Genomic DNA, 24,142 nt, shown 5'->3' with positions numbered 1-24,142 from the left:
TTTGCTTATTGTCATCGAATTCCTTTAATAATTATCAGTTAGTAGTATTTCCCTCGTAATGACCTGCTTTACTCGGCCTCGGACTGGGTCGTCAGCCCTCCAACAAAAGACACTAACCAATCATAATAAGTGTATATAGGGTGCGATTTATGACTAAAGTAAAAGGGTGGATGGGACTGGGGTGAACTGCTTAACTAGAAATGAAAGGAAATCAAATAAAAGAGCAATCACTAAATACAGGGTCAAATTTATACATATTTTAGTCAAAACACAAAGCTTTACAGATTCACTTCTTAAATTACAGATGTAATATAGATAAAAGTCAAAAGTAATATTGTAGGTTTGCTGGTTGGAGATTGTAGCTTTCAAAGCCGACTCATATCACACATCAGCGATGTCACTGATGTTGGAAAGGTGCTTTCTTTTGAAAATACTGAAAATCGGGATCTCAACCTAATTTCACCTCTTGGTTTTAGGGCAATGTGTTCACAGTGAGTGGGAGATTTCTTAATCGCATGATTTTCACTCTCGTTGTGTACGAGTTGACAGCTACCTCTGCTCCAACAAGAGTTTAATTACATGTATTTGACACTTTTTAGTCCGGTCTGCTGGTGAAGTATCTTTAATTCCCATTCAAGGTAGTGGAATACCCCACCTCCGCCCGTTCAGTGAAAGGAAAGAGCCGAAGGAGGTCTATCCCTCCATTCCCTCTCAACAAATCACACCGAGTGTGTAAAAGATAAAGACCATTTTTGCTTTGTCATTTATGTGTTTCTGAGCCGGAGTGAAAATGTCGTGAAGACGTTTCTTGTCCATTGACTTCCTGCAGAGCTTTGAATGGATGGGAGCCAGGTGCACGTAACAGACTCACAAAGCGTTTTTCTCTCGCTCTCTCAAAGCGGTTGTCCTGTTTGGTTGCTGCTCGTCTCCCCTCAAGGTTCTGCTTCCTTTCAGCTCAAATGCCCACAAACCCCCTCAGACGAGCGACCAAAGAATTTCACGACCACTTCCCTTTTCACCATCACCGTTGTGGGCTTGAAAAATGTTTCATCGCTACCGAAAAAGCAAAATATGTGCAGGTAGACATGCAGCCACACACTTGGGAAATACACACACTTGAACACAAATCCTCCCGCTGCCGCACACTACCTAATCAACTCCGAACCTGTACACACACACACACACACGCACACACACACACACACACACACACACACACACACACACGCACACACGAGCGAGCGAGCACTTTCCACGCGCACATGCAGGCAGGCAGCGGGCGGACGCGTGGGTGATTGAATGTGAGAGAGAGGCGAGACGACAAGCGCAGCTTTCACCTTGATCAACAGCCTTTTCTGGGCTTTGAAGCACCGTGGACGCTAACGCCGCCGCTCTATTTTAACAAGCTAATCTGGGCCGTGTGTCTGCGGCAGCACACACACACACACACACACACACACACACACACACACACACACAATAGCATTACTATGCTGCGCATAAAGGAGTGTGAGGGTTAACTAAATGTGTTCAGGTCATTGACACATCTTTCTGTATCAGATGTATCAGAAGTTTAGCGCAAATGAGAATAATCCTGATATTTTAATTTATTCCAGACCGACAATCAAGCGATAAGACTACTGTAGCTTTGGTCAAAGTCATTATAAATACAGCCATAAGCAACAGAATTTAATTCGTTTAGTTAAGGATAGATTATTGTTTTCACTTTACAGGTAACCTTTGTGCAACTTAGGAGGATTTGTTCATTAAAAAAATAAAAGCTCAAGGCTTAAGATTGTCCACACAACTCCACCAATGGGGCTGAATAGTAATGGATTTGAGTTATTTCAGATTTATGATGAAAAGATGCAAATGCATGTGTGTCTACAAATCTTTATTCCTTCAACGTGTCACTCCTTATGATGTCCCATAAATATTTACATTTGTTTGTAGTTACATCCTGAATTGATGCTACAAAGGGATTGGGTCAAATTGAGGTCCTGCTTGCAAAATGTTTCCAGTGAAAACGCATCCTTTTTGCAGTTTCATTTCTGAAAAGTTGTTGATGTTTGTGAAAACGACGTCCTGCACAAATGCCAAAAGTGATGTAGTTAGCACCCAAGGCCACTAGTGGGTGCCGCTGTTTGTTTTTGTAATGAAATCACGCACACATGCCCACAGAAAGCAATACGCTATGAACATTAACAGTGACGAGTACACGGACGATCATATGGACAGACGACCAAACTGGTAGTTTTATAGTAATGACAATCCAAATCTCAGGAGAATATGGACTTAGAATCATGCCAGTCTGGAGGCCGCCATTTTTTAAAATGTCTATCTACTCAAGCATGTGTTTCTACAGAGACGGAGTCGGGCCGTTTTTCAAAAAGTTTCAGCTTGGAAACCATTTCCAAAGGCTCCAAGCGAAACCCAAGACCCAACAAAAGTTTTCCGTGTTCCCTTGAGTACCTGGTCGTGTAAACAAGGCCTTACTGAAACGTTACAGTGAAGCCAAACACAGATGGACACAACAGCGCTTCCAAAATGCAAATGTTTGACTCTTTCAAATTAAAAGGCAGATTCCCAGTTGTGTTCTCGCATTCAGAAAGTGTTTTGATTTTTTTCAACTTGTCCAAATATAATTTTGAAAATATCAAAGCACAAACTATGGTATATACAGTGGAGCCTGGACCTCATGTTGGGAACCAGTCAACTAAACTGTCTTCAAAACTCTCGAGAGTTTTTGTTCTCCAGATTCTTTAGTGGTTGTTTGGATCTTCCTCTGATCTACAGTAACTTGTTACTTTGAAATTCCTCTGTTGGTTACTTCTTTTTTTTTTTATCTACGTGATGGTAGTTATTGTGCAACTGAATTCTGAGTCTTTCTAAACTAAAATGGATTTGTACTTATCAAACCGTCACACTGCTGTTACTCCGTTTAATTTGCTTCTCGTGCTTCTAATAGATACCAAAAGTGTTGAGAGTTTCTTTTTTTTGTGTTCATGCTTTTCGTGGTTTTGACTCCTTTTTCTTTTATTATTCTGCAAAAATTCACATTTATATCTAACTTTTTGAGAAACTCCGATTTTCTGTGTTAAATGACAAGAATGAATCCAAATCTTCTCATAGAAATCTCGATTTGTCATATTAACAAAATATGTTAACGTTGGCGATATGTTGGTGATAGTTTCTACAAAACAGACATTTAACTGTGACATTACGTTAAAAACAGAGTACATTTAGGAAAGCTTCCTGAAGCATGCAGGCCTAGTAAATGTTTCTCCTGAGTTTTCATCACATTTTCAGGAAACCCTGTGCTCCTTTTTTGCCTATTTTTAGCGCTCGGTAGTTTCTGCTGATTCACTGCTGTCCCCTGATCTGGGGTAAAGCATTAGTGGCAAAGACATTGAGTTCAATATAAACCAGTGGTAACTATTGGTGGAAGAAAACTCATATAAACAAGCGGGCTTGCGCAAATAAAAATGTTTGGGTGAGATAAGGATAAGGATCCCTTGAAGAACGTCCTAAATGTTCCTTCACAGACGCTCCTTTAAAGCACTTTTACAACCGTGACAGTAACCTTCCATGTTGGCTGGCGGCCTGCCGCCGCGTGGCGCCGCACATTCATCAGATATTTATTTGCCACACTGGGGGGAGAAAGCAATCCGCTGGGACCCACCAGCAGATGTAAAAACCACTTTAATGACGTGAGAAAAGTCATTGTTATCACCTTCCCCTCAGTCTGCATCTCCTAAGAAAATAACCCACAATTCATTTGGCGGCGCTCTGAGGCATCCTCCGCTGAGCGGAGGAGATGGCTGATAAAGGTGATTGTTGAAGGGGATCCATCCATCCTTTTCGCTCTCTCTCTCTCTCTCTCTCTCTCTCTCCTGCAACCTGCTGCAGCTGCAAAAAAAGGGGGGAAAAAAAGAAAGATTTGATTTGTTTAGTTTTTTTGAGAAACATTGAGAATTTCTCCGCCCTTGGAGACCAAACTAGGATTCTTTCCTAATGTCATTGTTTCTTGATCACACTAAGAGTAAGTCTGCTGCCGTCACCTCGATGTCGATGAGAGAGCACGCTGGAGTAGTTCTATCATCTGGGAATCGTGCAACAATGGCTCATAAATGAATGCATTACAACTATAATACGGACTCATTTTTTATTTTGCTGAATTGCACATAAAACGCATTTGCGTTGGAAAGCGAGAGGTGGATGCATCACTCACGACTGCTTTTTCCACAGCTAATTTCAGCGAGAAATCCTAAGTCGTTTGTCCAGATAAGTGAGCACGTAGCTGAGTTTTCTCATTTCCAACTCTGTTTAATTGTGTACTACAATGTTGGATGAGAGACATCTCCCACTGCTGTTTGCAAGTTTGCTGCTGCGATGTGTCACAGAGATTTTGTGAACTTGAGTACAACGGCAAGTGTTGGATACAGCATCAATGTGCTGGAATAACACTGTCCTATATTCTATCTACGTTAACCACTGTTGGCGTGACGACGTAATTAAATAAACCATAATTAAATAAACCAATGAGCCGTACTTAGTAGTGTAGAGAGAGAAAGTTTGGTATAGAAGTGCATGAAGAATGTGGCAGGATTCTAGTGTCTTGCCTTTATGGGAATCTGTAAATAAATGCTCTGTTACAGCACTGGCATCATCTTTATTATTATGTTACTGTCTGCTGAAGCAAAAACATAAAGCTCAAGAGTTTGGATATAAGGTGGTTGTGAGTCTAGCTGGTTAAGAAAAAAAAAAAAGCTCTTTCGTTATGTAATCTGTCATTTGGAGTTTTTTCAAGGTGGCACGTTTAAAGACGCACACTGCTGCGTACAGCTAAACTCAGAACCAATCTCCCATCTGGAGCACAGTCATCTGAAATGGGACAGTTTGTGGTCCATCATCGTTTTTTTATGAAGTTGGCTGACAAACAATTTATAAATCAGGACGTTTTAAATGTCTTCTGTTCAGCACAGAGTGACTCCATCTCATGTGACTTGTGACTTTGTGAGTGCCACGTTTAGAAGACGGAATCAATACTTGATTGATCCTCTTGGGGTTAATATTTATTTATATTGGCATTTAACCCAGCTTATTCATAGTTAACCCCAGCGAGACACGCGGGGAGCAGGTGGGATCGGGGTTCTTGCTCAGGGAACTTGTCAGCAGTGAGATTCAAACCTGCGAGCTTCTGAACAACTGACCTTGACACCACCATTGCCCGGAGTCGTTATTCTCAGACTATTAGTAGCACAATGGGTTTTTTTTCTGTCCTCCACACCAGCTTTATCCAAGTTGGGGTGACATCCTAGTAAAACAGGATACACCGAGGATAGATTGTCAGTCCACTACTGGATAAAACACACACACACTCTCTCACACTCGTACCTACAGTCGCCGATTACCCAAACAAGCATGATTTTAAATCGTAAAGGCAAATATGCACAAAATTTATAGTGATATTTGCACAGCTTTTTGCTTGTATTGTAATTATTTTCAGTCCTTAACTGCAGTTGTCATTCTCACCTTTATGCGGTTTTACACGTGTCACAAAATCAATTTACCAATATGTGAATGCATCTGGAACTTAAAGGTAATGGGTGACGGCACTCTGGTTTATTTGACCAACATAAACATTTCAGTGATTGGTTAAGCTATCGAATCGAGAAATGTCCTTTGTGCATTAATTAATCGTTGTAAAAAAAAAAAAAAAAATCATGTGCAGATGGTTCAATATGCTGCTGTTAGTCAGATTGATTGGAAGAGTTCTGTCAGAATCCAGTCACCAGAAAACGACCCGCTGAAGCTGTGTCCTGCAGTGTCTCTTTAGGTAATGTTCTTGTAACAACAGCCGGGACGCGGTGCCTTCAACCTCTCAGGGTGTGATTGGACTGATGAAATGGAGCTCACAGACTTTTAGACGGCGAAGTGGCTCCGGTCGTGACTGTCAGGAGAAATGTTTCATGCTCGTCTCGCCGACTGCGGAGGAAAGGCAGTTACATGGGGCTTCACTGTCAAGACTTTTCCCGGCATGTGAAGTGAGCTTAGCCTTAGGTATGAGGCGGCGCGCGAGTGTGTGCGCTTGTGCGTGCAAAGAGACGCGCACGTGAAAAACTGAGCGGAAGAAAAAGATAAGGGTGGAACAGTCACGTTTGTGTTCATGGATTGACGCAGATAAAGAGCTCGGAAATTATAGTTGAAATGGAGAAAGGACAACAGAGACGGTGTTTTCTCCTGTTTCTCTTGCTGATATTGCAGTAGACGAGTGCACTCTCCACACTGTAAACTAATTACACCATATTTTAAAAGACATAGTCACTTTTTTTGTGCATCCTAAAAGTGTTTCATGTCGAAAAGATTGCAGGGATATGTTAAATTTGCTTCACTTATTGCATTGGGAAGATCATAGTTTTCTGGTTCTTTCGGCGGCCCTGCAGTTATCCTTCAATACAATGTGTCCTTTGCGAGAAATGAGAATTAAGAATCAGGAAATGATTGTGCATTATCATGAATTTGTAAAAATCCTGCAAAAGTGGACGTTACACTACCTCAAGGTATGAAGTTACTCTTGACCTTGTCTACAAAACGTAAACTATGTCCGAATGTTCTTGTCTTCATGGAGCCTCTGCAGACTCTTTCCTCCCGCCTGTTCGACACAAACTGCATGAAGAACGTTTTCCGCTGTCCGTTTGTCAGTCAGACCAGATGTTATGCTTGCTTACAGTATGTTGAAGATTTATGTCCCAGGGGGCGAGAGGGCTGAGGGGCGACCATATCATGCAGATGATGGCCCTTTTGTCTTGGGTGCCATCCATAGAAGACAAGGCGAGTGGGGGCAGGATGGCGGGTCACAGGAATCCAGAACCTCTCGCGCCACACAAAGGACAATAGTTTGGTCGTCCTGGGCTGAATGAGCTGTCATTTCGCTGGAAAGCAAGAAAAGAAAAGAGTGTGTCCACCGGTGGCCGTTTGAACATCGTATAAGCCGTTTGCGAGGATCCAGGCGATGACAGCCTCTCATGTCTCTTCATCTGACAGAGCTGACGGATGATTTGATGCCCGCGTCGCTCCGAAGCCGTTGGACAAAGGACAACGTGGCTGTGTGTTGTTTTTTTTTGTTTTTTTTTAAGGCTTTCGAGATGAGTGATGTTTTCCGAGCTCATTACGTGGAGACTGTTGGCCTGAACTCCGTGGTCCAGCCATTGATAATGAATGTGGGGACGTCATCACTCTGAGTTCAAAGAACAGTTCAGAGAACAGAGGGAAGCAGTGCCACCTAAACAAGAGATCATAATGGTCACCATCTATCTGTTACACATCGACAGAAAATCCATGAAAACAAAATCTACAGGAAGGTTCTGGAAAGTAAGATCTTTCACAGATATATTTGAAAATGTTATGTAGGACTAACTAGGGTTCATCGTTTGTCGGTGTATTACCATACCCTAATAACTTTTTATTAGATAAGACATGACTACAATCAGTGGCGAAGCGGATGTAAATATTGCATTTGGTACTTTCTGTGTCAGTGTTTGATGACCAATTTCACACCCCTGATGTTAGATTTGATGAAAAGACTAAAAGGACAATGTTTTTCTTAAAAAAAAAATAATAATAAATTGTGAATCATGTGGTTCCACAGGGTTCTGTGTTAGGACCCATGCTTTCCATGGCATAAATGCTTCTTGTGCGAGATATTTATCATGATACACTGCATTAACTTCCATTGTTACACAGATGATATACATCTCTTCATCCCTACAACATCTTTTTATTTATGAAGCCAGAGCTTGCTCCTGTGGGATTGTTGGAGTTTTTCCTGTTTGGGGTGGCAAATGTGCCATGAGGTGGTGATGTTGTATTTTGTGCTATGTAAATAGACTGAATTAAGGGAAATAACCACACCTTGTCCAAAATTATTCCTGTCATAGATTATCATTATTGACACAGCATTGTGCATGTTATGTACTTTAGTAAGCAAATAATTAAAAATTATGCCAATGCAGTGTCTCCGGAATCCTCCTGAGCTAATTGCACCCAGCTTTATGGTCTGAAGGGTTGTTCAACCAACCAAAAGTCACAATGTATTAAATTCGCTTTATTGAAATGCATGCTCTGCATTTTCCATCTATTATTGACAGTCCTTCCAGCTCTTCTTTTCAAATGCAAATACAGAAATTACATTCTGCCTTTTGCTCCTTCTTGAGAGCTTCCCATTCGTGAGTATCCGTGTTCCCAGCGAAAGGCTCCAAGGCTGCAGATTCTACTGCCAGTTGTACCAAACGGGGTTTAAATTCCACCGTCCATCCTGCACTCTCTTCTTACGCAGGATTAGAGAACTGTGATACCATCTTCTAGCTGTTCCAGTAGTAAAGAAAAGCTTTGCAGCAGAAATACAACAAACCCAATGCAAGTGAGCCCAGTGGCTGATAAGAACTAAAATGCAGGAAAACCATTCAGCGTGAACACAATGGCCCTTTCAAAACAAATCTATTACCATCAGATCCTTGTAAAGTATAGCACAAAACCTTTGGAATCTCACAAAGCACATCTGCCACCCCCCGCTGACCTCGCACTGTACTTTCCAGAAAAACATATGAAACTTTCCTTTCATGTCAACGCCATACAAAGTGATAGCTGCGTGCGGCCGTGGCCTTGTAAGGTGCTTTTGGGTGGAGGCGGTGGTAAGTATAATCCAGTTCGGGTCACGTTCGTGACCTCATATACAATGCTTCACAATTTCGGCGGTTTCATAACGTTCTGAAGATGTGTACAACCATCCTTAATTCAATTGATTACCATGTTTGTGATGGTGAAAAACAAACATAACCCCTTGGAAGTTGCAGAAAGAAAGAGGAGGGGAAAAAAAACTGTCCTTGAGTCCTCCATGAGTGTAGCAATAAGACCAAACACATAAAAAAACTGAAATAATTCTGCAAATATTCAAGCCAGCGTTTACAAATAGCTGTGTTGAGTGAAAATAAGCAAACGTTAGGGATGCAAATTGCTGCGACGCTGGGTCAGAGAAGTGGCTGCGGGCGTGGAAGGAGCTTAAAAATCCCCAGTCGGGATGTGAAGTTTCTGTGTGTCTGCACTTCGGACGGATGATTTATGTTCACACTTGGTGAATGTTTGTTCATGTTTGAACAAAGTCCGGTACAGTTGCAGTGTCAGTGTGGTCCATTTGTTGACATGTACATACTGACATTTAAACCCTGACGCAGATGAAGGAATAGAGCCAATCAGATTCACTTTACATGTGTTTTGTCCTCCCAGTTCATCTTTAACTGTTTCATTGGAATTCATGAACTCCTTTTGGCTGTTTCCAAAAGGAAGCAAGAAGATACATGAAAATCATAAAGGACATGAGTCCAGACTCTTTTACCTTTTTTTTTTTTTTACTTTGCTAAAAAAAAAAAAAAGCACTTGATTGTCATAGTCTCAATTGTATCAACTCATTCTTTACTCCCCTACTCTCTACTTAGAGGCCTGGAGGCAAGCTGCTATATATTCCACTGCACCAATTTCAACGAAGGCTCTCTTTTTTTGACCAAACACACTCTTCTTTGGCTCCAGGAGGAGAGTCAGATCCAACAACTAACTGCTGATCCTTTGTTGGATCAATAGAGTGAATAGAGTGGCACCATAGATTGTGTATACCATATTACATGTTCAAACCCGTACTCCCTGCAGTTAACATCTTTGCATAATGAATCTGATTTCCAGCGTCTCTGGCTGTTCATCAATTCTCTCTGTCTGGACCAGGAAATGCACCACACGTGTAAACGCTGTTAGCGAACAGAACGTTTGTAAAGTTGCTGTGGTGCATTAACAGAGTAATTATCTTTTTGGCCAACAACCAACCGAGATTTATACGCTTAATATGATGGGAAATATATGCTGTTTTAGGAAGCAAGAACGGTCTGCGCTCATTCACAGTTGCTTTTGTGTCTACTTCATCAATATAGTGTATTCGGCTGTTTATTTCCTGCAGAACCCAGGTTAGCTCACTATTAGCGATTGGCTAATCTCACTCCTATAGTCAAGCCTTGGCTCAACATACAAACCTGCTGCCTATTGGTTGGCAGGTTCAAACCAGTAACATTCTTGTTGTGAGGCAACAGTGCAAACCACTTCTCCACTATGACGGCCTCTTGATTACCCTGAGGTAAAATATTGTATATAGTTTGGTATTTAGGTTCAGTTTTCCTCGAAGGACCTTTTTTATGTTGTTGCACTATATATTGTTATCTGCCGCTTGGCCATGAGTTGAAGATTTAAAGTCATATTTTAGTCAAATAAAAGTATGCAGTAGTTAATAAACCATTTCTTTCAACTTTGATTATTGCTTTTCGAAGCAGTAAAATGTGTCACTTATTGCTCGATAAAGGATTGCCGCACTGTAAACTATTGATCCGGACAAATCAACGCATCCCGTATAAGAGCAACGCTTCGGGCCGGTCAGAAAGTAGTGCGGTAAGTTGTTATGAGAAGGTCCAGTAAATCCTTACAACCAACAAAAGTTGAGCCTATTCAAATCTAAGGGCTCTGACATTCAGATTTTCCAGGAGTGCTGTGACAGAAATGCGTTTTAAACGTTAAAGCAGTTTTCAAAAGTGGGATGCAATAAGAGGTGTGTGCGTGCGTGCGTGCGTGCGTGCGTGCGTGCGTGCGTGCGTGGACTGTAGTGGTGAAGTATAAAGGCAGAGCTGATGAATTGAAGTGGAACTCAAATGTTGGCGCCTAAAAGCTCGTCTGACGTTCTCTCTTCCAGTTCCGTTAACTCGCCTTCAGAGCTTTAAGAGTCAGCTAGTTGGGGGTCAACAATAGAAGAAGGGTACCCTCCCCACCCCCACCCCCCGCCCAACACCACCCCCCTCCCCCAAATCTCCACCAACCACTAAGCCCCCCCCCCATACAAAGTAGAGTAGGATCCTCTCTGCCTGCCACCTCCAGCTGTCGCCAAGGGGGACAAAAGGTTGTGTGTGGGGGGGGTGAAGGGGGTGTGAAGTGTGGTGGTTGTAGTTGAGGGGGGGGATCTTGAAAAGGAAGATAAACTGAAGACACCCCCCCCCCCCCCCACCCCCCCCTGCACCAACACAGACACACAAGCATGCACACACTTCCCAAGGACCACATCATCTGCACCAGGCATATCTGACTCAACCTTCACCCGACTCTCACCAACCCCCCCACCCACCTGACCCCCTCCCACCCACTCTTTCTTTGTCAATCAGAGCAGCACATACTGCTATGGTGGGAGTTTGATCTTGTTACACACACATAAAGACACAGTTGTGTTATTACGCAAAACTTCCAACAAATGTTCTCTTGTTCTGTTCATGCGGGGAACGCAGAAGCGTGAACACTCACACACACACACACACACACACACACACACACACACACACACACACACACACACACACACACACACACACACACACATGCACATGAACACAACCATGCAGACAAACACACACCTTCCTGACTTAACTCCCTCACCCTCCTCCCGTGTTTGTTGCAGCTGTTAGTTCTTCATTGGTCGCAGCGCCTCCTTCTCCACCCGACGAAGCCACTACCTCATTAGCCTTATTTGTTGATTAGAGGTGACCGCGTGTGTGTGTGTGTGTGTGTGTGTGTGTGTGTGTGTGTGTGTGTGTGTGTGTGTGTGTGTGTGTGTGTGTGTGTGTGTGTGTGTGTGTGTGTGTGTGTGTGTGGTGGGGAGGCTCACCTGCCTAAGAGCCCAGATTATTACAGTCAATTATTTTTATGAGCTACATTACAGGATTCAAGTAGCTGGAAAGACGAGCACCCCTGCGCTTGTGAATCGAACTGATGAGAATTTGTCCTTCCAGAGTGATAATATTGATTTCTTTTAAACAATTCCCACGAAGTCTGTCCGCTCTTCATCTAATTTAGTGTTGTGAAATTGCAGATCCACCACCAATTGAAGTTGAAGTGCAAATTGTGTCCATTTTTGTCTTGTAGAAATACACAAAAATTTACCAAAAGCATCTTTATTTTCTCCAGAATTACCAGTTTAAAACGGCACTTTAATCAGTTATCTTTCACATCACAACATGGTTGCAAAATGTGGAAAATGTGCATGAAAACAATGATTGATTGAGTCATTTATAGACTTTATGGTGGCTTCTGTAGGTTTTTATCCTCACTCTTCTTTTCCTTTTTTTCTTGCTGTGCTTTTATACGCTGTTGGTCTTATAATTTCACAGCTGAGCGGATTTAAAGGAATTTTTAGAAAATGCTTTCACTTTAATGAAAGCAAATCTTCACATATGAGCATGAGGTTTTTCTTATAACCGCACGCAGCGAATTCTTAACAAGTCACGGTTTTCTAATAGAGTCACAAAATCTTATTAGAGTGAAGTTGGGAGAGAAAACGCTGCAGTGCCAGTGGAGACGATTCCTCCTGTTAGAAATCTTGAATATTCTTGAATCCAAAAGTTTTTTTTTTTTGTTTTTTTTATCTGCCCGAAGATATTTCCATTTGTTTCCCTGAAAACAAGCAAACGTTGCCACGTCTGCAGAATAATTTTAATTTGTTTAAAGAAAAACGCGATTTTTAAGGCTCAGCATGAGTCGGTAGGAGTTGTGAAGAGGAGCCGTTCCTCCTCCTCCTCCTCCCCCTCCTCATTCCCTCCATCCTCTCTTCCACCGCACGCTCTCGTCATTGTTTTTCTTCCTCTTCCCCTTCTTTTTTTTTTTTGTTTTTCCCTTTTCTTACTCTCGGCTCCTCTTCCTCTCCTCTTCCTCCTCCTCCTCCTGTCGGCAACATGTGGAGCCGTCGCCATGGCAACGAGGGGAGGTGACATGTGCTGTAGACAGGCAGGGGATGGAGGGAGGGATGGGAAGAATATAAGGAGGAGCCCCACAGCGCACTTTGTACACTCTCTCTCTCTCTCTCTCTCTCTCTCTCTCTCTCTCTCTCTCTCCTCTCTCTCTCTCTCTCTCTCTCTCTCTCTCTCTCTCTCTCTCTCTCTCTCTCTCTCTCTCTCTCTTTTAAAACAAGAAAAAAAAAAAAGCATCTCATTCCTCCCTCTGGAAGCGGTGGAGGATGCTGGTGTCCTCTCCACGTCTCCCCTCCAAAACTGCGTCAAGGAAAAGACTAACGAAAGATTTCTGTCCGTGCATTTCATCATCCATCTTTTAAAAAAAAAAAAGATATTATTTTTATTATTATTATTATTATTATTATTATTATTGCAACGGGTGAGGCAAATGGCAGGAAGAACACAGAATAAGAGGAGGAGAGAAAGCTGGGAACTTTCCTTTTTTAATTTTTTGTTTCCGAAGGAGGAAAAGAGGATGATGGGAGGAGATGGAACTCTCTCTGTCTCTCTCTCCTCCTCCTCCTCCTCCTCCTCTTCCTCCTCCTCCTCCGCCGCCGCCACCGGTGTGGCGCTGCCTCTGAGTCTGTAGTGTCTGTGCAGACGGAGTGAATGGGAAATAGACGCAGGAGGAGCTGCCGGTTGCTTTACCTCAACATGGATTTTTGGTAGGATTTCAACCCTTGCTTTGCATGCTCATGTTCCGTCGTCACCCGACGCGCTTTAATTTCTCCCCAAAAAAAATGTTGAATGAAATATCCGAATTGTCACCGTGCTGTTGCCCTTCTTTTCATTCATTCCTCTTATGGGCTAAAGAGTGATGATTTTCCACACATTTGTTGAATAATTCTCGCCTGATGTGTTCATATGTGCCTCCATGATGAATAATTCTCGCCTGATGTGTTCATATGTGCCTCCATGAGATAAATGTTGTTCTTGCTTGAATCTACATAGATTTAGAGAAGAAGAAGAAGAAAAAAAAGAGTCTCATTTCGTGAAAGGTGTCCCCGCGTCGGGAGCATCCTCGGAGTTTAGACACTGATTGACGGCGCGCCCCGATTGAGGGAGCTTCATGCAGCTGCATCCCAGCGTAACGGTGTAATAACAGTCAGTTTAATGGGATTTGCTGCTGTTTTCATTTTCTCCCGCTGCTGCTTTGCACTGCTGGAGTGCAAACTTTGAATCGGAGACTCCTCTTGCATTGTATATCCGTCTTTGAGGAGGTATCCTAATTTGTATGCAATTTGTGACACCGGGAGACGTATCGATCCACGCCTTGCAGGTTGAAATTATTTGTCTTGCAGTTGGATTTATTTATCTATTTGATCTATTTATCGTTTTCTCAAGCCGGGGTGTTTTTCGTGTGAACTTTCGCCGAGATGCATTTGCACACTCGCCAGTGCACGGACAGCTTGTGAGCGTGTGTGGTGAAATCGCGCACAAGTGTGCTGATGTGAGCAGACGATCAAATGTGTTGTGACTGTGCCTGTCAGAGTGTGTGTGTGTGTGTGTGTGTGTGTGTGTGTGTGTGTGTGTGTGTGTGTGTGTGTGTGTGTGTGTGTGTGTGTGTGTGTGTGTGTGTGTGTGTGTGTGTGTGTGTGTGTGTGTGTGTGTGTGTGTGTGTGTGTGTGTGTGCACATTACGCGCTCGTGTTTCAGATCACACATCAGCCGGAGCGGTTTCAGTTACTAACTTGCAGCTTCTTCTTCTTCTTTTTTTTTTTTTAAGTGTGTTTTTGCACATTTGGCTCTAAAGCCCCGGCTGAACTTTTTTTTTTTTTTTTTTTTTTTTTTTTTTTTCTTCCACGTCCTGGGATGAATCGGAGGTGAGGGACGGATCTTTGTTTCCTACAGCAGTCATCATGGAGGAAAACAATGGCCGTCCGCGCTCTCCCTCTGACCTTTTTTTACCCGCTCTGAATAAGCCGGAGCTGTGCAAATCCATCTGCCTTTTGTCTATGGAAGCCCGGCTAATCCACACCCCCATTCACACACACACACACACACACACACACACACACACACACACACACACACACACACACACACACACGCACACACGCACACACGCACACACGTACCCTGTCATGCTCAGACCTACTGGGAGACTTTCCCACTCTAAGAAACCTTCATCTCAAACTCAAAGCGTCTTATTGGACACTTTGTGAGCTAATTCTACTTTATTCTAATTACTTAGTTGATTTCAGTGATGTCTTATTCACTAGTAAGTCCTGCAAAGTGGATTATCGGACTAAGAATTGATGTTCTACCTGCATATTTTGTGGAATCAGGCAGGTTGAGGCGGAATCCGCTTTCATTGCAAAACTAAGAATTTCCCCCCAAATCCCTAAAAGATATTCTTCAGTGCTTCTTTTTTTTCTTTCTTTTTTTCTCTCCTCCTGTTCAAAGACGCCTATCTGTCTGCAGGGAGTGTGTCTGATATTTGCTGAAATGGGATGAACCCGGCAGCGCACAGAGCCAGACAGACCAGCCAGCATCCTTGACTGGGCTCTGGTAAAGCCTTTCAGAAACACTCAGTCGGGAGAAGGAGAGGCACGCTGTATGTCAAATCACGTTTGCCTATGTGAAATGTAAAAAAAATTTAAATTTGCAAGTACAATCAATTTTTGGAGGGAGCAGACGGACAATAGGGGTGGAGGCATGAAAGGAACTCCCTTCTCCCAATTTGCCTTTTGGTGGCGGGGGTGGGGGGGTAGTGGGGGGGGGGGTGATTTTTCTTTCACTCTGAGCTGCTCTCCGCAAAGAGACTTGATCAAAACGTCTGATTTTCCTCAGAAACAAACAGGATTTTTTCTTGGGTTTGTTTTTTTTTTTGTGGTGGGGGGGGGGGGGGGGGGGGTTCCCCTGCGCGGGATGATGAAGAGAAAAGAAAAGAAAAAAAAACACAACATCTAAGCCAGGGATGATGCAGATTGAAGCCTGGCTCTAGTTTATTCTGGCTCCGGTCCTTTAACTCCTACTCAATATTGTCTCCGATTATTCCCTCTTTCTACTTTGCAATCTCACCAGTAACATAAATGAGATTACATTTCTTTTCATTTCTCTCCGGCTGAGCTGCAGTTAACAGTCACGGCTCTCTCAATCCAGCCTGGAAACGTGTTAACACGCAACGAGAGAGAGAGAGAGAGAGAGAGAGAGAGAGAGAGAGAGAGAGAGAGAGAGGCCTTGGAGCCGCAGAGCCCAGCAGATAACCTTTTTATTATTGGAAACGTACGGAGCAGTGTGGGTAACGCTCACATGTAGATAAGGGCTTTGGTTTCATAGTTGAACACGTATCAGGAGAGGGCCGTGCAATCTCGTGTCTGCCGCGCTCGCCGGGCTCGGGCGAGGATCCGCCACCTCCCCCATCCCGAGCAAACATTTGATTTTCAATCATTGCAAATTTCTGCTACATCTGCCTCTGCGGCTGCGCGCAGAATGGCTGCTCGTTTTTCATCGTCGTGAACTAACAAGTCGAACGCCTCTCTCTCTCTCTCTCTCTCTCTCTCTCTCTCTCTCTCTCTCTCTCTCTCTCTCTCTCTCTCTCTCTCTCTCTCTCTCTCTAGCTCTCTCTCTCTCTCACTCTCACTCAAACACACACACGCACACACACTCTCGTCCGCCCCCTTTTACTGTTACTAACAACTGCAACCAAACTTGATTAAGCAGGTGGGGTCAGGCTACATTGTTTGAATCAATAGACAGACATGCGAGGCAGCCATGATAAAGAGACCAAGAGAAGGGAGGGAGGTGGAATCGGTGTGTATGTGAAGAGAGCTGGAGGGGTAGGGGGGTGGGGGGTGGAGGGGGTTGGGGGGGTAGTTCTGTGGAAACGCCGGCATCTGTCCCATGAAAGATGACTGAGCTGTTACAGTTAGAGCTCTGAATTATGGACCATTACTGAGGCGAGCAAGATGCAGTCCCTCTCCATGAAACTTAATTTGACAAAACAATGAGATGACTCGGGGAGTAAAATGACAAATGAAGTTATTTGATCCTTGGTTTAAAAAAAAAAAAAAAAAAAATACATTTTGCAAAAGATGATTGCAGTGGAAGCGCGTGGGATCAGCAATAATGCATTATTAATGGTCTCTGCCAAGCCCACTACATGTACAGGCTACAGCTCCGTTTGTTTATGATGCTGAGGTTCCTGCCGCCATCTTTTACATTAAAACCACATTAATGAAAAGAAACATTAAAAACACCCAAGCCAGCCACAATCAATTGTATCTTGCTTTTTACAGACGCCTAATGCAATATTAATACCAGCAGCCATCCTAATGTAACGTAAACAGACTCCCTGCATTATGTTTATTACTGATTTATGAACAGCCTCCATAGTAACTTGAGTTTACTAGTGGATAAATCTTTTATATATGCTATACTTTGGAAGGAATTTCTCACTTTTTTTTCGTTTTTTTACATTTCGAGCTGCTTTATTACGATAGTTTTTTTTTTTTTTCTTCCCCTCAGTATTTGAGAAAGTAGAATTTAAGTGCAGCGGCTTCAGTCAGAGACGCCCACTGTTTCCTTTCAGGGCCGTCACATTACTATGCAACCAGCTTTTACAGTACGGCTTAGGGCTCCCCAAGCAAATTGGACACCCCACAAAGCATTGGACAACTGTTGTCCCCCCCCCCCCCCCTCCACACACACACACACACACACACACACACACACACACACACACAACTCCACACCCGGCCCTCATTGTGGGTCTTTCTGCAGAAACTCTTTATCAGGTGCTGAATACAGCAGCAGCAGCAGCAATGAATGAAATCAGAAGGGGGGAGAGGGGGGGGGGGGGGGGGGGGGTGCAGCGGTGGGGTTGACGGTGCCGGGTGGGGGTCACTCCCCTGAACACTCACAAGAATTCCTGAACAATCCGAGCGCGGGATGCATCGCTCCTTTCTCTCCCCCAACACACACACACACACACACACACCTCACCTCCCACCTCCCGGGGGGGTTCAGGGTTTCTGTGCGCTGACAGGCAGGCAGGAGGGATTCGACAGCCTCCCAACCCCCAACCCCCCCCACACTCCTCTTTCTCTGCCTACTGCTTTCAAAAGCCTCCTTTCCATTAACTCACCACGCCGCACCTCGCCTAATCTCTGTGACCTCTACCACCAAGGGGACAGGGATTTTTTTTTTTCTTCTTTTAAACCCTCCCCACCATCCTCCTTCACTCTGTGAGGTGAAGGGTCTTTTTTTTTTTTTTTTTTTTTGCCCCCTTCACTCGCTGGATACAAAAGCGATATTAAACGAGCTTAATATGCAACATAAAATTACAAGCAGGGCAAACTAATGATGAGCTTTAGTGTTAGAAATTATCTACCAGTGGGGGGAAAGAACTGCTTTTCTTCTTCTTCTTCTTCTTCTTCTTCTTCTTCTTCTTCCTCTTCTTCTTCTTCTTTACAGGCTGCAAAGATGCGTGGTGGGAAAAAAAAAAAATTGAAAAAGGAGTCACAAAAAGCTGTTTTTGCTATTGATTTCTTTTGATAATTCTTTGTCGGGAGCAATTGTGGGCCTTTTCATCGGCAGTGCAATTTGCAGCTCCTCTCCTCTGGTTTTTCGCTTCTCCCTTTGTTGTCACGATCATTATGCAGCGTGTAATAACGGGGAATTATTTTGCCCATTGTTAACTCTTGGTAGTCAGGTAAAAAAGAAAGAAAAAAAAAAAACGCAACAGGCCCATTATCTGGAGCTCACTGGTGTCTGAAAATGAACAGTAAGCGGCAGTCGAAGCCGCGCTCTCGCTATAACGCTGTGGTTTTTTAAGCACTTGGCTTAAACAAGAGACTTTTGTCATACGGAAAAGAAAAAAAAAAAAAAGAAGAAGAAATCTTGAGTCTCCAGTTGTTTGTTGAAGGATGTGATTCTCACATGCTGGATTAAATAGCGGTCCGGGGTCGGAATTGTTCGAGGCGGTCGTTAAAAGACAGCAGGAGCGTCTGTTGCCTTCCATTCACGGCGGCAGGCAGCAAAAAAATAAAAAAATAAAAAAAATCCTCCCATATAGCAAACGGTGCACTGAGCTGTCTGGAGACATCCAGACTGCTCTGCTAAACAGGACTTTATGCATTCCACGCACTCCTGGGCACAGATGGTGGAACAAACGCTTGTGATTATACTTTTCATCGAGCACACCGATATGCATGTTTATGTGTTTCCACAGACACACACACACACACACAAAAAGGAAAGAAACATGTGATGCACACTTCCTGATTTTTCATTTTTCATTTTTTTTTGGTTGTTGTTTTTGGTTGGGTGGATCGTGAACGGTGGCCATAAGTAACGCCTTTTAAGAAGGTTGAGATAGATTATCTTGTCGCAAATAAGGATTTTTAGTGGTTTGTTTGGCGGATGCTTTAATCCACCGGTATCAAACCGTGCGCCGTGAAGCTCGGGAGAGCCCGCGGGGCTGTTCCAATCAAACACTCTGCCAGATCCAGATGATTGTGCAGATTAGTTTCTGTTTTCTGTCTGATCAGTGAAATCACCTGAAAGCACACCACCTCTGCTGTGGCAGTCGCTTCCATTACGGATCGCTCCGCCTTTTCCAGCATCCCAGATTTGATTCTGACATTGGCAGCGCTGTCATTTTGAGTTTCACATTTTTAGCACACACAGTCAAAAGCACACAGTAATGATGAATCATAGCTAAATATTGAAATTTGAAGCTATGGAGAAAAGGAAAGGCAATTTCTGGACGATAAAACCACTCTGTATGAATATTATCATACTAATTGTCGGTCTCATGCCTTTTTCTTCTTCTGTTCGACCCACAGGGAAGCCAAATCAACCAGATCCCCACCAAGTACAGCCAGGCCGAGTCCACTAAGTTCCTCATCCTCACTGTGGTGTCCATCCTGTGCATCGCCGGCGTGCTGCTGGCCTCCACCGTGGTCTACTGCCTCCGCCATCGCTCGCACCACAAGCTCAAGGAGAAGCTCACCAACTTAGGGACGGACACGGGCAGCGATGCTACCGCCACCTATCAGGTAGGAGGTGTTACTACAGATGTGTCACTCTGCTCCTTTTTCCCCCCAACAAAAATACTGGTTTTACTTTCACATTAGTCTGGCCTACTTTATGGGTATAGATGTGCAGATATTTAAAATTTGTCATGTTGTATCATGTAAAACTGTGTTTGATCGCCGGCAATTAACAACTCAGAAAAATAGGCCTTGAACGGCTTCAGACCACCTCTCCAAGTTCTGATTTGCCAAAACATTAGAGTGAAGCCAAATCAGGATAAACACATCCACTCGCATAAGCAATTTAATTTGTGGGTGGAGCCAGTCCAGCTCACACAGACACAGCAGATTCTGACTGCAGATCCTATGATCCGATTTTCAAATGGAGGAAAATCAAGGAAAAGCTGGATTTGGGGCAATAAACTTTAAATTCAATGTTTTTGGACCAACGAGACCCATGTGGAAGTGTTGAAAAGCTGCATAGAACAAGTCACGACAAGCACACCCCGGCCCAAAGTAACTGTTGGTATAGCTAGAACATGATTTCTATGCATTGTGTGCACGTAACCAGTGCAGTTTGCTGTATATCCATTTTCAAACAGACAACCGATGCACCAAATACATCAAATGTGAAAAATCCTGAGGGTCTCTTTTTCTCTTGTACCTGATTTTTTAAGATTTGTGACAGGAATTATACATGGATTTGAATTCAAATGCCATATGATTGTTTATCCTCAACGTTAAAAATTTTTTTTTACAATAAGAGGTAAAATTTTCAAATTTCCTGGTCATTTCCACTAAAGAAAATTTCTTATCAAAAAGATATGTGCTGTGTTGTCTTGTAGTCAAATAAGCATATCAACATTCCCTTTTTCAATCTGAATTGTTGACGTCATAAATACATTGGTTTCTACTTATTTACCTTTCCCTGTGGGTTTATATCGGGATGTAAAACAAACAAAAAAAACGTGTTGCTGCTTCAGTGGCTCGCTCCACACATTCATCCCCAATGAGTCGATCCCATTTTTATAATCTGGCGATTCAGCTGGACCAACGGTTGATCGGCGGTTTTGATTTGGTCTCCAGCTGTAATGTCTTGTTAAAAGCACGCAGAGATATCAACCATCCAACAGGTTTTCCACCTCAAGTTATTTCCCGCCACCACCCCCACCGCCTGCCTGCCTCTGCTTGCTGTAATTATCCTTTGGCCAGAATAGCCAAGTGTGAAATTTAATTTACAGAATCCAATATTAAGTGGCTTTTTGAGCAAAGAATTAGATTGAGATTTTTCCGTCACTCCGCCTGACCTTTTCCCCGCCATGTTTTTAAATGAGAGTGGTCCTGTGAGCATTGATTTTATAATGAGCCCGGCCCGGCCCCTAAGTGCTTACATTTTATGCTCTTCTCCGGGGGATTTATTTATTTATTTTATTTTTTCCTAAACTCCTGAAATAGACTGTGTTGCTGCGTCAAAGGTTCGCCTCCTCACCGGGGAGCTGTGTGCATTCATGACGGTTTTCTTTCTGCTATTGTTTGAGGGAAAAGGTGAAAGAGAAACGCAGTAAGAGACGGAGAACACTTTCTCAAAGTCATTTCAACATATCCAATGACAGGGTGACATTTTAGCTCCACACCTTTCCCACTCTCCATGAAATATTTGTTTTTCCCTGCGTGTGGAGAAACTTATCTCCTCAGTTACTTGCCTCTGAGATCACTTTAAGCCTCTAATTGGAAAAATGCTAATTAAAACTCACGCGTAAGACTGTGTTTACGCATTATTTATCTGATTAATAGCTGAGGAAAAGCCTCGGTGTCGCTTGTTCTCGGGGAGGGTTTGCTCAGCCCCTCGTTTTCACTCAGACTCTCAAAGCCGCTGCAGTCGACTCCCTCCCCTCCGTCGTCTTTATCGAATCTCGACTGTGAGCCGTCGTCATCCCCGGTGAAAGAACTCCACGCTCAGCTCCGTCTCAGCCGCGTAAACCCCGTCTCTTTGTCAGCGCCGCCGTGCAGAGGGGTTCCCTGTGTGGGTGTGGGTGTGGGTGTGTGTGTGTGTGTGGGTGTGGGTGTGGGTGTGGGTGTGGGTGTGGGTGTGGGTGTGCGCACGCACGCAGTCTCCAAGGCTACATGCAATTAAAGCAGACAGGAAGCGGCAGGCTGCCTGACGACCTTACTACTGCAGCTCCTTCATGCTGACTGTCAAATACACACACACTTACACACACACACACACGCACACACACACACACAGATACACACTCAGATGCACACAAGTGCACGTGTACTGTATATGCATGTGCACACTCACGAGCTACTGCATATTAATGATTCTTGCCCTTGGCGCATTTGTTTGAGGCCTCACTTCACACCCTCACACACACCCAGACACAGACACACACACACACCCAGACCCAGACACACACACACGCACGCACGCACACACACACACGCACACACACACACACTGCCTTCGATTCATGTCAACGCGCCTGCAGCTCCTTTCCAATCCCCTCCACCTTTGGCTCGCGGCTCCGCGGCCCTCGTCCCGTCAGTCACGCGGTCCCGGCGCAGCTGCGACGCGGGATTGGCCGACGCCCGACAAAGGAGACGTTGATTGACAAGCGTCGACAGTGGAGCGTGCGCAGCGTGTCGGCGCTCTGGGCGGGGACGCAGTCGATGATGCTTGTCAGTCAGTCAGTGCCTGGATTGCTCCCGCCACCGACATGGGAGTCTAAAACGTCGCCTTCAGTTTATCTTCACATCTGATTTAAACATTTATTTATTTATTTTTTATTTTTTTCCCTCCACACTTAAAGCTGAAGAAACTCTTCAGCCAGCAGCGGGAGATCATCGTACTTGATTGCAGTGAATCTCAAACTTTTCACATGGATTTTTCCTCACAAATCAAGCGATAGAATCTGGAGGCAGCATTATCTCATTTCAAGATATCATCACCCGAACCACGAATTTACTTGAAGCACGATTTGGGAAACTAATGGAGATATTCGCTTGGAGTTTCTAAGACTCAGGATTAAATTAACTGACCAGCCATTGAGTCGTCTCTTCTCCTCTTTGTTGCCCGCCACACTCTGTTTCTGTCCCTCTGTCTCAATTCAATTTCAAGGACTTTCTTTGGCACGATAACATCTTTACGCTGCCAAAGAATAAGTGGAAAACACATTTCCAGTACATCTCTATTTAGTTTAAACAAGGAAACAGTAACTCTGGTTCAGTGGCTGTCCTACTCCTTCTTTCTCTCTATTTGTGTCCCTTCTGTAGTGTGTTTATTCTTGTCCTCTTTCATTTTCCTCTCTTTTCTCATACTCTTGGGTACACACTGCTGCTTTCTAACAACCTGATGGCGAAACAATTATTTGACTCACACGTTATAATCATATTGAAAAAATCTCTGTAAAAAAATTTAAATGTTGGAATCAGCGCTTGAGTCAACAAATGAAGTTAGAAATATTTCTAAAACCACCTTCTGTGATTCAGAAGTATTGTTGTGTATGGCTAGTTGTTGGATATACCTGCTTAATTATTATTTACCAAGGAGGTGATAAATGTATCTTCATTTTTGATTGAAGCTGAAATACTGGGGAAAAGTCAAGGACGTCAAACTGGTTTTAGTTCAGGGGCCACATAAAGCCCAATTTCACCATGGACCAGTAAAATAGTGCCATAATAACCTTGACATTTAAACTTTATAGTTTTTCTTTGTTGTGGCGCAGAGCATACGTGATTTAAATGTCTATATCTCCACAAAAAACTAACACTTACTACTGAAAATGACCACAATCTCAACATAAAGCCAATTGAAATTATTCTTTCTTGTGCAAAATACAAAAAAAAACCTGTTGCATTATGCATGTTTTTACAAACTCGCCCTGGCGATATGGTTTTAAGGCTAATTGTAGTTTGTTCAAAATCATCTCAGGGTTTCAGCATTGTGGTTTGGTGTGTTTGGTGTGTTTTGGCCAGTCTGCCTTCTTATTTTGTTTCCAATACATCAATACAATTATCACTTAAACTTTATGACGTCATCATCAAATATGTCCTTCCTTCAGCTTTCGCCACATATCGCACCTTCATAATGAGCGAATAAGCTACTCAAGCAGGTGGATTTATATGCAGAACTACTATAAAAAGGTCCATCTGTTCATCTTCGACAACCATTCTGCATATGGGCTAAAAGAAACCAACAAACAGACAGAGGACAAGAACGACACATAATGCACCTCCCTCTGGATAACTCAGGCTCCGCCCACAACGCAGGTCTTGATGCTCAATTCCGATTTTTTTT

At 43.5% G+C, this 24,142-nt stretch overlaps 1 protein-coding gene across 1 annotated transcript in view; it reads left to right on the top strand.

Annotated features, from left to right (window-relative positions):
- The window catches only part of LOC308114672 (receptor-type tyrosine-protein phosphatase N2-like), a gene marked incomplete at its 3' end in the record, with an annotated part of 199,882 nt that overhangs the window by 121,009 nt on the left and 54,731 nt on the right, over positions 1 to 24,142 (top strand). The window contains exon 14 of the mRNA XM_080471745.1: positions 19,654 to 19,866. Within this exon, the coding sequence (XP_080327871.1) occupies positions 19,654 to 19,866 (213 nt within the window). The remainder of the gene's footprint in view (positions 1 to 19,653; positions 19,867 to 24,142) is intronic.

The sequence above is a fragment of the Lipophrys pholis genome, assembly GCF_963383615.2.
Source record: "Lipophrys pholis genome assembly, chromosome: 1".
Taxonomy (NCBI): Eukaryota; Metazoa; Chordata; class Actinopteri; order Blenniiformes; family Blenniidae; genus Lipophrys; species Lipophrys pholis.
This window is presented reverse-complemented; position numbering and strand designations above follow the sequence as displayed.